Below are 12,668 nucleotides of genomic sequence, written 5' to 3'. Positions count from 1 at the left end.
TACATTTTAAGTTCATTTTCTTAAATGTCTTGGCAGTCTACAATTTACTTGTTTCTTTTGAGTAATTCATTTACCTTTATTTACACCGCTTTCGATTGGGTTCAACTAGGTTGAATTCGATTGCTTTTTATCACGTTCTTCAAAATAATATTAAATTTCTGGAAAATAACAAAACACAATATGTCCTTAAGATTTACTGGTTGATCTTGCAAGTAAATATTTTTAAACCAGCGATTGTTTACCAAAATTCAGTGTAAACAAATTGGCACGCCCAGTGGGAGATTTTGTGCTTTTGTTTATAAACTTCTTGTTGAAATTTTATTATTAAGATTATTGGTTTGTGTTGTGTATGCAATTGAGGAATAAGAAACAACTTCCTGAAATGATGTGTCCTCCTCCCATTCCGAACATAGCGTCATCGAATACCACCACTGCGTCAGGAACAACAACCAACCCACCAGTACCACCAGTACCACCAGGGGTTATACAATCGAGTCAAACTAGGCACTACGACAACAGTAACAGAGTCTGTATTTACTCCAGTGGGAAATACTATGGCCGCACAAACTTCCCAGGCCATTCCAATGAATACTATGGCCGCTTCGACTTCTCGGGCCATTCCAGCGGCTTCGATGGCCACGCAAACTTCGCAGGCGATGGGAAGTGCATCGTCCCAAGGATTCTTGAATCTTGGCATGGGTCGTATGACGACATACGGTATGCCAACTTCCCTGATGCAGAACCTTCAGATGAGCCCATCTGTATCCTCTGAAAGTTTGAACGTATAAATGCCCCAATTGTTTAACCTTGGGGTAAGTATCCCGTTCGGGACACCCCAACAATCGTTCACTCCATTTGGATCGCCCCAACTGTCGTTAACTAACGCCTCTTTCAGCACCTTAAGGCAAAAAATGGAGGAAACCAATCACGAAATGGTTAATTTGGTTACTCAACAAGTGGGTACAGTGATTAACCCATTAATTCGAGATACTAATAACAGTTATCAAGCAATATCTCTTCAAATGGAGCGAATATCCAATTTCTTGGGCGCTCCCCCAGTGCGAATAACACCAGTGCCTCAAAATGTAAATGTGAGGCAATGAGAAAACCCTGTCGAAGAACAGGTTGACCAAGTGCTTGAAAATCAAGCACATGAAGTGCAACCAGAAATACCAGAGGAACTTGTGAGGGCTCCTATAATAGTGAACAGACACCAAAATGCGTACCAAGTGGTCATGCAAGCTCGTCGAAACAATTACGAGGGCCAAAATAACATAGCCAATGTGGTCGAAGCCTTGCTAGCCCAAAATGGTTTCAATATGGGGCTACATAGGCCTAATTTTGTATCGGCATTATCTGAATATGTGTTAGAAATCGATTTGCCGAGAAATACTAAAATCCCTAAGTTCACTAAATTCGCTGGGGAAATACTAAAATCCCCAAGTTCACTAATTTTGAAAAAAGGAGAAAGATTTGGTTGAAAAATATTTTTAAGTTTTTCTTTTTGAACAATGGTGGAGGAAAACTTGAAGAGATGATGGATCTTGCAAGAGAAGTTGTGGTATTTATAGTGGATGAAGAAGTTGAAAGAAGTTGCATTTTTACGGTTTCCATCATGAGAAGATTTGTACACATGGAAAAAAGGCATCATCAGATGTACCTTGGAAAAAGAGGAAAGTCGTAAAATTTCATTTCTTTTTTATTGTTTCTTCAAGTGTCATCATGAACTTGGAAGTTTTACAGTTTCCTAGGTGGTTTAACTTGTGTGGTTAAACAAAAGAGACTTTTTAGTTTCTCATCATTTGTTTTTCTTTGAAACTTGTTCCAAACATTAATTTTGTAATTTTCAAAGTAAATTAATGAGTAGCAATATTTAGATAAAATCTAAAGATGTCATTAAAAGCGGTTTTTATACCGTTATAAATTACAAAAAATTAAAGGTTAAAGGAACCAAACAAAAAAGAAAAATTTCAGTTAAAATTCATGAAGAGTTTACTTAAATTACAAATTTAGAAGTAAGCTTGTCTAGTTGATTTTTAAAATCATTAAGCTTTTCTTCAAGGGCTTTGCCATTATCAGTAAGGGTAGTTATCTCTTGTTGGGACAACTTTGATTCCTTGACTTTTTGGATGGCAACTTGAGCCTCCTGCTTCATGAGATCCTCCTTGGCCAAAAGGTTGGCTTTTTGATTCTCTAAATTTTGAATCTCTGCCTTGTACTTGGCAATAATAGAATCGATCTCTGCCACTCTTTGTTGAGTATTCGGAGTCTCCTATCGAAAGGCCTCGAGTTTTCCCTTGAAAGCAGCAACTTCGTCTAAAAGCTGGTCACAACACAGGGTCTGCTCTTCAAGTTTGGCTTGGCCAATTTTCTTTTGTTGAAACCCGTGGTTAATACTTTCCAAGAGGGGTTCTAACATTCGAGAAAATGCTTGAAATTTCGAGCCTAAAGGAAGGTTGCCCAGCTTGCATAGCAACTCTTTTACCTCGATAATGATGTTCTCGTCTTGCTCTATAGCGTCGAACAGATTGGCTCATAAAACTTTACTTTGAAACTCTGCTAGAAAGTTTTCCTTCGAGGTTTCTGAAGGATCATCAGCGGAAACATTGGAAGATTTTCCAGTGCTCCTGGAAAAAAGAACATCGTGTGCTAGAAAATCAAAAGCATCCAGAGGGTTAACCTTCTCAAGTTGGTCAAGGTCTTCTTGGTTGATGACCGCATTGGTTGGATGGACGTTCGTCATTGGCATAGCATCTATCGATGATTTTTCACCATGAATAGGTGTGGCTCAAGCCAGCATCATCTTCTCTCGAAGCAATGACAAATTGATCTGCAGGACCCTCGAGGTCCAGATCACTGTCTCCAGCACACACTTGCCTGTCTATGTTTTCACTTGGCATTGTTGGAGGCTGGTTAGGAGAAGTTATTTCAAAACTGAAGTTGAAGTAAATGTCACTAGAAGGGGGGGTTGAATAGTGACCCTTTAAAAATTTCTTAACTCTTAGAGAGTTTGAACTCTCAAGACTTTGCTTAGAGTAAGATGATTAGTAAAACAATAAGTAAATATGTAATACTAAAATAAACAAAGCAGAAAGTAAAGAGTAGAGTTTAAGAGAGATCACACAGAGAAGTTATCCCGGTTCCCCCAATATGGGTTAGTCCAGTCCCCACAGCTTTTGTGAGATTATCCCTTAGTTCTTGGGAGTTTCTTCCTCCTCTTTGCAATGTGCAAAAAAATATGTATTCTCTCTGCCTCACCAGACTTACACTGACTCTCGAGCTCTCTCTGAGCTTGAGGCTAAAACAACTATGTATTCTCTAAGCCTCACCAGGCTTACACTGACTCTCGAGCTCTCTCTGAGCTTGAGGCTAAAACAACTATGTATTCTCTAAGCCTCACCAGGCTTACACCACTTATATTATTAGCTTCAGCAAGCTTACAGTATCACTCAAGATTTTACAGGCTTGAGGATATACAATCAAAATGAGATTTGATGTTTGGATCTAATTACAACTTTCAAGCTACTAAGAGAATGAGAGATTGTAGTTTGTAATACTCTTAAAAGGATGATCCGAAAATATGATTGAGTACTGTAAGAGTATTTTTGATATTAAGACTGATTGATGAATTTATTGCTTGTATGTAGGCTTGTGATTGTGTTTCCAATTTGTTGCCTTCTTTGTTGGGAGAAAGCTTCTATTTATAGCCAGCCATCATCCTTCAATATCTGAAGCTGTTCATTCTTGTGTAGACACCCTTGCTGTTGAAAGGAATTGCAAAACTGCCATTGTCCCATTCTTTTGTACGTTGAGTTTGAGCTTGCCAACCTCGGCCTCAACTTTTAACACTAAGAGCTTGAGCTTGAAATGGACCAGGAGCGTGTGTGAACAGTGAAAAGTACATGAACAGTAAAAAGATATTTTCTTTTTACTACTGTTTCTATCTTGTTCTCCAAGATGCATTGCTGTATTTGTCCTTGCATTTCTTTGTCTCCAAGACACCATTAATTAATCATATTAGCATACTTGGTCACCCAAGTCTTGTTACTTTATGAATTTTTGCTTGCTTGCTCATCAAGTTACACAATAGGGCTTATGTCATCATCCTTGTCTTTTCCAAATGATTAGCACATGATTGAAACAAAATGTTTGTTCATTTTCCCTTGCTTGTGCGCATGGCATTTCCTTTGTAATTCTTTATGGATTAAATCAATAATTAACCTTCCTTGATTAATAATGAATTACCGTATTCTTCTTGAGAGCTTGAGCATAAGCATCCAAGGATACATGGCTTTAACAATGTGTGAGAATTGGACTTTCCTATCCTTAATAAAATTCACTCAAGAGCACACATTAAATACCCAAATAAAATTATAATCTTAATCTTAATTTTAATGCTGAGATTTGTCATCCTGGCTTTGCTCTATATCCTGTATAGGAAGAACATGACTATTAAAAACAAATTTCGAAGCCAAAGGAGTAGAACTTGGTTTAAAAGGAATCAGATTATTACCTTTGAGACATTGTCACCAACATAATAGTGGGCACTATTAGGCTTCAAATCTCTATGCTTGTGCTTCTTCCTCTTAGGGCTTGATTGGCCCAGGGATTCATCAGCGGTGGTCGCTTCGATGGCTATGTCCTGAATCTCTTGTTTCCTTTTCCTTCGATTTTCTTTGGCTCTTGGTGCCTCAGAGACCGTGGTAACTTCGATGGCTTCAGGGAGGATTTCAAGCTGCAAATCAAATTCGATGTCAAGAATATATCCCATAACAGAACATTCAAATATTGATCGAAGAAAAGGGACTTACAGTCTCTTCAATCTTCAACTAATGAAGATACTTCAACAAGGAACAAATTCAGTATTGTTTCTAGTGTTTCTAGTAATTTTAGATAAACGATAAAATAAAAAAGTAATATATTAACTAGAATTATTTTATAAAAAGATATTTCATAATATCTAGTAATTTTCCCTGCAAAAAAAATATAATAATTTAGAAATGTGATTAAACACATTTTTAAAATAAAGTCTATATTTAAGACAAAATTAGTGGTCCACAAGCACAACATTCATGGGCGCTTTGTCCTGTATGAGAAAATTACTGCATTTGGTAAAAAGGAAAAATTGAGTTTTGTACAGATTTAGCTTTTTGTGTAGTTGCAAAAAGCATAATTTCTCCAATTTTGTAATGTTTTAATTATGGGAGGAATTCCCCCATTGTAAATGTTCTTCACTATCTCATTACAACACCAATTTCATAGAAGTTGTGCATGTGAGAGTTACAAATGATATGTGAGAGTTCTTATTTGAATATCATTTTTATCATTGATGTTTTAATTTATTTATATGCATTTTGATGTTTCAAATTATTCTCTACATTTGTTTGAGATGGAATTATTCTCTAAATTTATTTATACATTTTGGTATTTCAAGTTCAACATTAGAAAGAACACTAATGATATGTTAAGGATTTGGATTTTAGATGAGAGAGTTTTGGATGTTATCAGAAATAATGATCGAATAGATTGAGATTAGCTTTATAGGAGAAGTATGATTGATAGGAAGAAACACAGTGAAAACCCTTAGAATTCATATTGAATTGTATTGAAAAAGATTTATAGTAATGAGTACATAGATGGTCTTTATAATTTCTTTCTCTTTTCTTTTCATTGTTAGTCATTGATTCTTTGATATACATTCATTGCATCCAATTGCATGTCACTAATGGATTCAGTTGCAAATTTTCTCTTATCCTTGATCACCAATAATCACATTTCACTGAGTTTTATCGAAATCGTTTTCATCCTTTATCAATAGTCATGACTTTTCCAAACAACCACAGTGATATCATGTTTCCAATGCATTCACAAGAGGGCAAGAATTTCTGAAAACAATCATTCCAATGCATTCATATGCTCTCCTCCATCAAACAAAGAAACATGCAGCATTTTCTTCAAGACTCGTATTTGTCATAAGTTCAGGTTTGGTAATTGTCCGAAAGGTGAACATTGTACCTAATACCTATGCTCACGGGGTTGGTGAGATAAGGCAGCCACCGCCGAATCGGAAGGAGCTAGCTGGCGCTCGCAACGAGGAATGGATGCAGTTTCTGGATGATGATCAAAAAATCATTCACAAGATGGGGCTATGCAAGAAATACTACAATGGTAAAGAATGTCCTTATGATGATAAGTGTAGTTTTCTTCATAGGCTTAGGGATGATTCTTGGAAATCAAGAGAGGCCTGTGCATTAAGCATTGGAAGTATCGGAGATGGTTCCAATTCTAATAGTTTGGAAGGCAATAGGTCTGTGAACAAGCCAGCAAGGGGCACTTACTGGAAGATTAAGGACTGTCACTATAGTCATGGAGAAGCAGGTAATGATAATAATGGTTTTGGTTTTTTATCATATAATTCTACTGTTTTGTTTTGGTTTGTTTAAATTATATAAAATCTGTTTTTCAATTTTCTCGATGATGTGTGGAAGTTCATTTTCTGAGATATGATGTACAAATTATAGTGTTTGATTGTGTGTGGTTTTTTCTGTTGTGTGTCATATTTTCATTTTTGGTTTGTGACACAAACTTTCCCCTCCTTATGTAGTTGATCAAATTAAAGGGAACGACATTTAATCCTTGCTTATAGTTAAAGTGCGGGTTCTGAATGAGCATTTGGTATTTAGTTCATTCATCAGATGCTGTTTCAGTTTAAAAGCAATGAACAACTTGTCTGTATGATTACACAATACTTTATCTGAATGTTGTTATATTGTCGCTATAACGACACCAAAAGGCATGGAGGATTTTGTGCCAGCCGCCATAGGCTACAATGGCTATTATATCGGCATGTTTCTGCCATAGGCCACAGTCCATGCTTGTATGCCGGATTATTGGCTAGCTGTCGTAGCCTGCCTTCCACTTTTGATAACACTTGCTCTATCTGCAGTTTACATAGTGTTGTCAACTGTAGATAGTGGAGAATTGCATTTTGTTCAAATTCCGCTGCGCAACATTTCTATAGCAGGCTGCTATTAGCAGCTATAACCACTGTTTCTCAATATTTTGTACTAAATAGGGTATTGTGGAACAAGAAACATTTGTTATATTTTTCGCTATGCAATACTGCTTCTATTTAATAGCACTTACATGATACTCGAGTGAAATTCTTCATTTTCCCATCAACCCCAATGTCATGAATTTTTATTTAATAGGAAATTTCTAGATTTTCATAAATTGAAGTAGGTAATCACCTCCATATCCTAATGGATGATTACAATTTTATGATGCTAAAGTTATAATTATGTTCCACAGGTTACATTTGTCTTTTAATTGGAAATTTTTGTAGTTTGGAGTAATGTGTGAAATGTTTCCTTTTTGTGATCCACTATGCAGCATGGTACTAAAAATTAGAGATAATAGCTTTATGAGTACTGTACTAGTAGCTGGTAGTCATGTTTAAGTACCAAGTATGTACCAAAATTACTTTTGAAACAAAAAAGTTTGATACTCAACTTGGATTCATCTTTTCCAACCTTGCTTCTCCTTTTGGTTTTTACTGATGGCTTCCTATAACTTTTTTGTCTGGCTCATCAATAATTTGAATGTACATTTCACATTTAAAAGGTTTTAAATTGCGGCAATCTCTCACTCCGTAATGTTGCAGTCAAATGTAGTTAATGCAATTGCAACTGTGGTGGCGGAGACATCAAAAATCTTAATGTTTTAGACATAATCGTGGTTGCAGACGTTTTATATATGTCTTGCTGATTTCCGCGTGATAACCTGTATATGCATCTTGTGAATGTTTCCATGTATCTTCTTCTAACTCTTGTAGTATTGGTTGTCTTGCAATTCAGAGTTACTAGTTCCTGGTGGAGGCGCTGAAGGTGAAGCTAAAGCTGAAGTTTGCATAGCAACTTCAACAAAAGCTATCATACAAACTTTATCAAATGCCTTACGAGTTTATGCCAATGATGCCCCTACTGGCATCCCAGTAAGTCTAGGTGTGGCAAAGGAAGAGGAGCAGGCTAAGAAGAAGCGTTTACTTTGGTTGAAATTAAACAAGAAGACCAATACTATATATGCTGATTGGATTGATGATTCACCTCTTATTCTACCCAACTAGCCAAGTGCAGAGGAGACCTGAGTTGAATTTTGTGCTCTTGGAAACACCCCCTCATCTGGATAATGATTCTTCTCCGCTGACAAAGAATTTTGGAAACATCGTCAGCAATAATGGTGATCAAATCATAGATTCTTTTTTACTGTTAATTGTTACAGTTTTATGGTTAGACTTGTACATTTGTCAGTTTACGTCAAAGTGGATGGATGTTTTCATCGATAATGGTAATGAATTTGAACATGAAGCATTTCTTGCTACTTGGTTGTCAATTTTTGTTTTTCCTCATAAAAATATGTCGGTCAAAAGTTCTTTGTTTACTATTTCTATTCATCTGGCTAGAGGCAATACTATTGCTTTGGCACCTGCTGTTTTGGCTAGCATATATAAGGATTTGAGTTTGTTTAAGAAACAAATTGTTGATTTCAAAAAATGTCCTGTTGATGTTAATCTGCAATCACCCTTTTACTTGGTTCAAGTTTGGGTGTGGGAGAGGTTCAAAAATTTGCAACCACGGCCCATGTTGATCAATAGTGAAGACCATGTATTATTGAAGTGGCATTTGGTTAATGCTTTGAAAATTGACAATGTGAGGTTGACGTTGGATTCAACTGTTGATAATTTTATTTGGCGTCCTTATGTTAGATATGCTGATAAGTGTGGAGTGTTTTATCCAAAGGATGAAATTTGTGTGCCGTCGATGAAAGATTTGGCGGATAAACAAATGTTGTCATTTGTTATATGCTTGAGAGTTTCTGAGCTAGTTGGATTTGAGTCTATAGAGCAATATCTACCACATAGAGTTGCTAGGCAGTTTGGAATGGATCAAGATGTTCCTGGTTATGTCTCTAGATTCAGAAAGACTAATGCCATTGCTTGGGAAAATTATTGCAGACCTTTTTCTGATACAAGTTTATATTATTTTCCATCCAGATTTTTCAAGGCTGGTGTTACCACTTGTTATGCAAAGTGGTGGAAGAAATCAGTATTGGGTCCTCAAGGTTTTGTTAAGAATGATGTGCCCCAGAACAAAATTGCAAGTTCATCAAAATATAGACCTCATGCCGAGATTCCTAAACTTGTTGGTTGTGGCACTGTTACTTTTGGAAAATCTAGCGATGATGGTTTAAAAACGAGCAACGGTGATAGTATTGTTGGCGAGGATGTTCCTTCTGATTTTATTCCTAAACTTGTTGGCTGCACTATTACCATCAGAAAATCTAGTGATGATGGTTTAAGAACTAACAAGGGTGATAATATTATTGATGTTCCTTCTGATTATCTTCGTAAACTTGTTGGCTCAACTGTTACTATTGGAAAATCTAGTGATGATGGTTCAAAATCTAGCAAGGGTGGTAATACTGTCGATAATGTTGTTCCTTCTGTTCGTGATGGTATGAAAGCATAGGGAAATATTGTTGACGATGATGTTCGTTTTGTTCAATATGGTATGAAAGTTGGGGGAAATATTGATCCTGATTGGAGAAATATTGTTGATGATGCTCATCGGGGAAATTTTATTCATGATGATGATCCTTCTGGTTCAATTCCTAAACTATTGAAAACTATATCCTCTGAAAACTTTGTTGAAGATGGTTTGATAGCTGAGAAAGATGTTGATTCTGATGCTCATTCAATTTTACCTCCCAAAGATAACACTCTGACTCCTTTGATTTCTGTTGAGGATTGTAAGCATGTGTCGGAAAATGTTCAGTTTGAAGAAGATGCAAATGGGAGCAAAGAAGCAAGGCTGTCAAGTGACACAATCGGTAAATCTGAGACTCAAATGGAACGCTACGGCTATTTATCTGAAGTAAACGTAGCTGAACTTGAACAAAGAATTAAACAGCTCGAGAGAGTGCAAAGAAAGCGAAAGAGAGCAAGGTTAGGCCTCAGTTGAAAATGTTATTGGTGCATCATACTTAAACCTTACTGCTTCTTTATGATACATATTTCTTATTCTTATACTAGATAAGTTACATGACAAGAATGTTTAAAAAGAAAACCAAATGAAACATGATCTGTTAGTATATTAATGTTGGTACTTTGATATTCTTTTACTTGATTATTACATAGAAACATAGTTATCAATTGGTACTTTCTTGTAGGAATGTAGTCAGCTATTTAGAACAGTGGATCTTTCCTTCATATCAATTTTATTTTACATGAAAGTGTGATATCTGAATTTTTTTCAATGAAAATCTAATCCAAGTGCAAAATTATATTGTTCTAGTTGGGTAAGTCAAAACATCATTAATTTCATTTGCTATAGTAAACTCTATTAATGGCATTGAAAGTAATTTTAAATTGACATTACACACTGTTAAACCTATGAAACTGTTATAAGCATGTTAGAAAATAGTGACTGCAACTCTCATACTTTCAAGTTATTTGTGTCTAATAGTTTTTTTGAACAATATTTGTGTCTAATAGTTATCATCATACCAAATTATATATTTCACTGTTTCGAAGTTTTGATGTGTCCTTTTAAGTGGTCTTTAGTAAAGGTTACTTATATGACTTCATCTCCTACTTAGCATCAAAAACATGTAAGATGAAGTTTTTTGATTGGATTAGTCCAATATGAAATATTTACCCAATTTTAATATTAAAATATTCTTTTACTTTGTTGATAGAAAATGGGGGAAATATATGAACAGTTACAAAATAATGCATATCAATCATTTAACTTTAAAAAGAATGCTTAAAAGCACAATTACTTCAACTTCTCTTTTATATGTTTTAATGGAAAAAACTTATTTCAGCATTTAAGGTTGTGAGTAACATCCTATGTAAATTCTTTGTAGCATTGCAGGTTGTTGCAGTGAAGCAACTTGACAGAAATGGAATTCAAGGGAAACATGGTATTTTGATTTTGAGTCTTTTGCACAATTGTCAACTTAGTAGAATTATAGATAGCAAGTTTGGTGATAGTTAAAAGGGTTAATGGTGCTTTAGCCTCCTATAATATATGTCATTTTTGGTTTTCCCCCCTGTAAAATATTTTTTTTGATTTACCCCCTGTAAAATATATATTTTTTGGAATACCCCCTAATAGGTCATAAAAAAACGAAAAAATTTTAAAAAAAACAAATAAAGTCGTTTTTTTATGACCTATTAGGGGGTATTTCAAAAAAAATAAAAAATTACAGGGGGGTAAATCAAAAAAAATATTTTACAGGGGGAAAAACAAAAAATGACCTATATTACAGGGGGTAAAGCACCATTAACCCTAGTTAAAAACACTATTGTACTAGTTATGCTATATGACAATAATGTTAAGAATGAAGCATTAACTTTTATAATCCTATTGTTGGAAAAGAGATGTAACATTAATCTACATTGAGACAAAAATCTCTCCTTTGCCGGGTGGCCAGTAGCCACAGGTTTTGGATCAATTGTTATCTCTCTATTCTTTTTATATAATGTTTCCTTAGTTTGTGCTCTGAAATTTAGATAAGTTCCTAAGTTGAAGATTCTTATACTGAATTTGGCTACTGGATGGTGGAATTTGATTCCAGGATGCTTATCACACAGGGATTCTTCAAGATAAACTTGAACACTTGTTGTAGAACAAGATTTTTTAGCAAAACCAAACCATGATGAATGCCTCAACAATATCAGTCATTATCACAACTTTTGTACCTCTGATTTCGATGTTTTGGATATGTGCCAGGATATCTTTTAAAAGGAGTAACCTATGGTTCGTAAACATCTCCAATGTGTGTATCGTGGTTTACCTAGTCGTTGCATATCATGTACATATAGTATTTAATATATCAACAAAACATTTTATTATGTGTTTCCTTTTTGTATTTTTGAAATGATTAACCTATGGTTATAAATGCTGGCACGCAACCGCAATTGCATCACACTGTCATCTACTTGTTTTACCCTTTTACCTAAGTAGAGTTTCCTAAAACATGCTACTGTCATCTTTTGGTGCAAATTACGAAGCAACCAACCATTACTTGTAAAGTTTCAACTTTCAAACCCATCTTAGTTTCTCATTAAAGATTTAAGCTTTATGAAGAATAGTTTCAAACCCATCACAGTTTCTCAGTCATGGTTTTAGGTGGTGATCCTGTTTTCACTTCACTTCAAGACCAAGAAATGAAAGAGATTGAACAAAAGCTCATCATAGCAAGACAGACACTTTATAAGACCAAATCAGGTAAAGCTTACACAATAATTTGGTAAAGGTAGTGAAATTGAGCATGAAGCATTTCTTGCTGCTTGGTTGTCACTTTTTGTTTTTCCTCATAAAATTTTGGTGAAAACTTCTATGTTTCCGATTGCTATTCATCTTGCTAGAGGGAATCCTATTGCTTTGGTAAGGATTTAAGTTTTTTTAAGAAAACAATTGTTGATTTGTCAAAACATCAACAATTGTTTAGGAATAGCTAACAGAAGTGGTAATGATGTTGGTGTTCCACCTGGATTTTCTTTCAATCTTGTTAACACACTTAATTTTGGAAACTTCAGTGATGGTGGTTCAAAAGCTAAAACTAGGAAGGTTGATGATTTTCAAGCTGTGTTGAAAGAGTGC

The 12,668-nt window shown here is 35.2% G+C and overlaps 1 protein-coding gene across 1 annotated transcript; it reads left to right on the top strand.

The window, feature by feature from the left end:
• Window positions 1–5,903: 5,903 nt before the first annotated feature.
• Window positions 5,904–8,125, top strand: LOC112417371 (zinc finger CCCH domain-containing protein 39). Its single transcript, XM_024772972.1, has 2 exons — window positions 5,904–6,378; window positions 7,857–8,125. Exons 1-2 carry the CDS (start codon window positions 5,904–5,906, stop codon window positions 8,123–8,125), a joined length of 744 nt encoding a protein of 247 aa, XP_024628740.1.
• Window positions 8,126–12,668: the final 4,543 nt, after the last annotated feature.

This window comes from Medicago truncatula, chromosome 8, assembly GCF_003473485.1.
Source record: "Medicago truncatula cultivar Jemalong A17 chromosome 8, MtrunA17r5.0-ANR, whole genome shotgun sequence".
Taxonomy (NCBI): Eukaryota; Viridiplantae; Streptophyta; class Magnoliopsida; order Fabales; family Fabaceae; genus Medicago; species Medicago truncatula.
The sequence above is the reverse complement of the archived record's forward strand: the minus strand, read 5'-3'. Positions and strand labels throughout refer to the sequence as shown.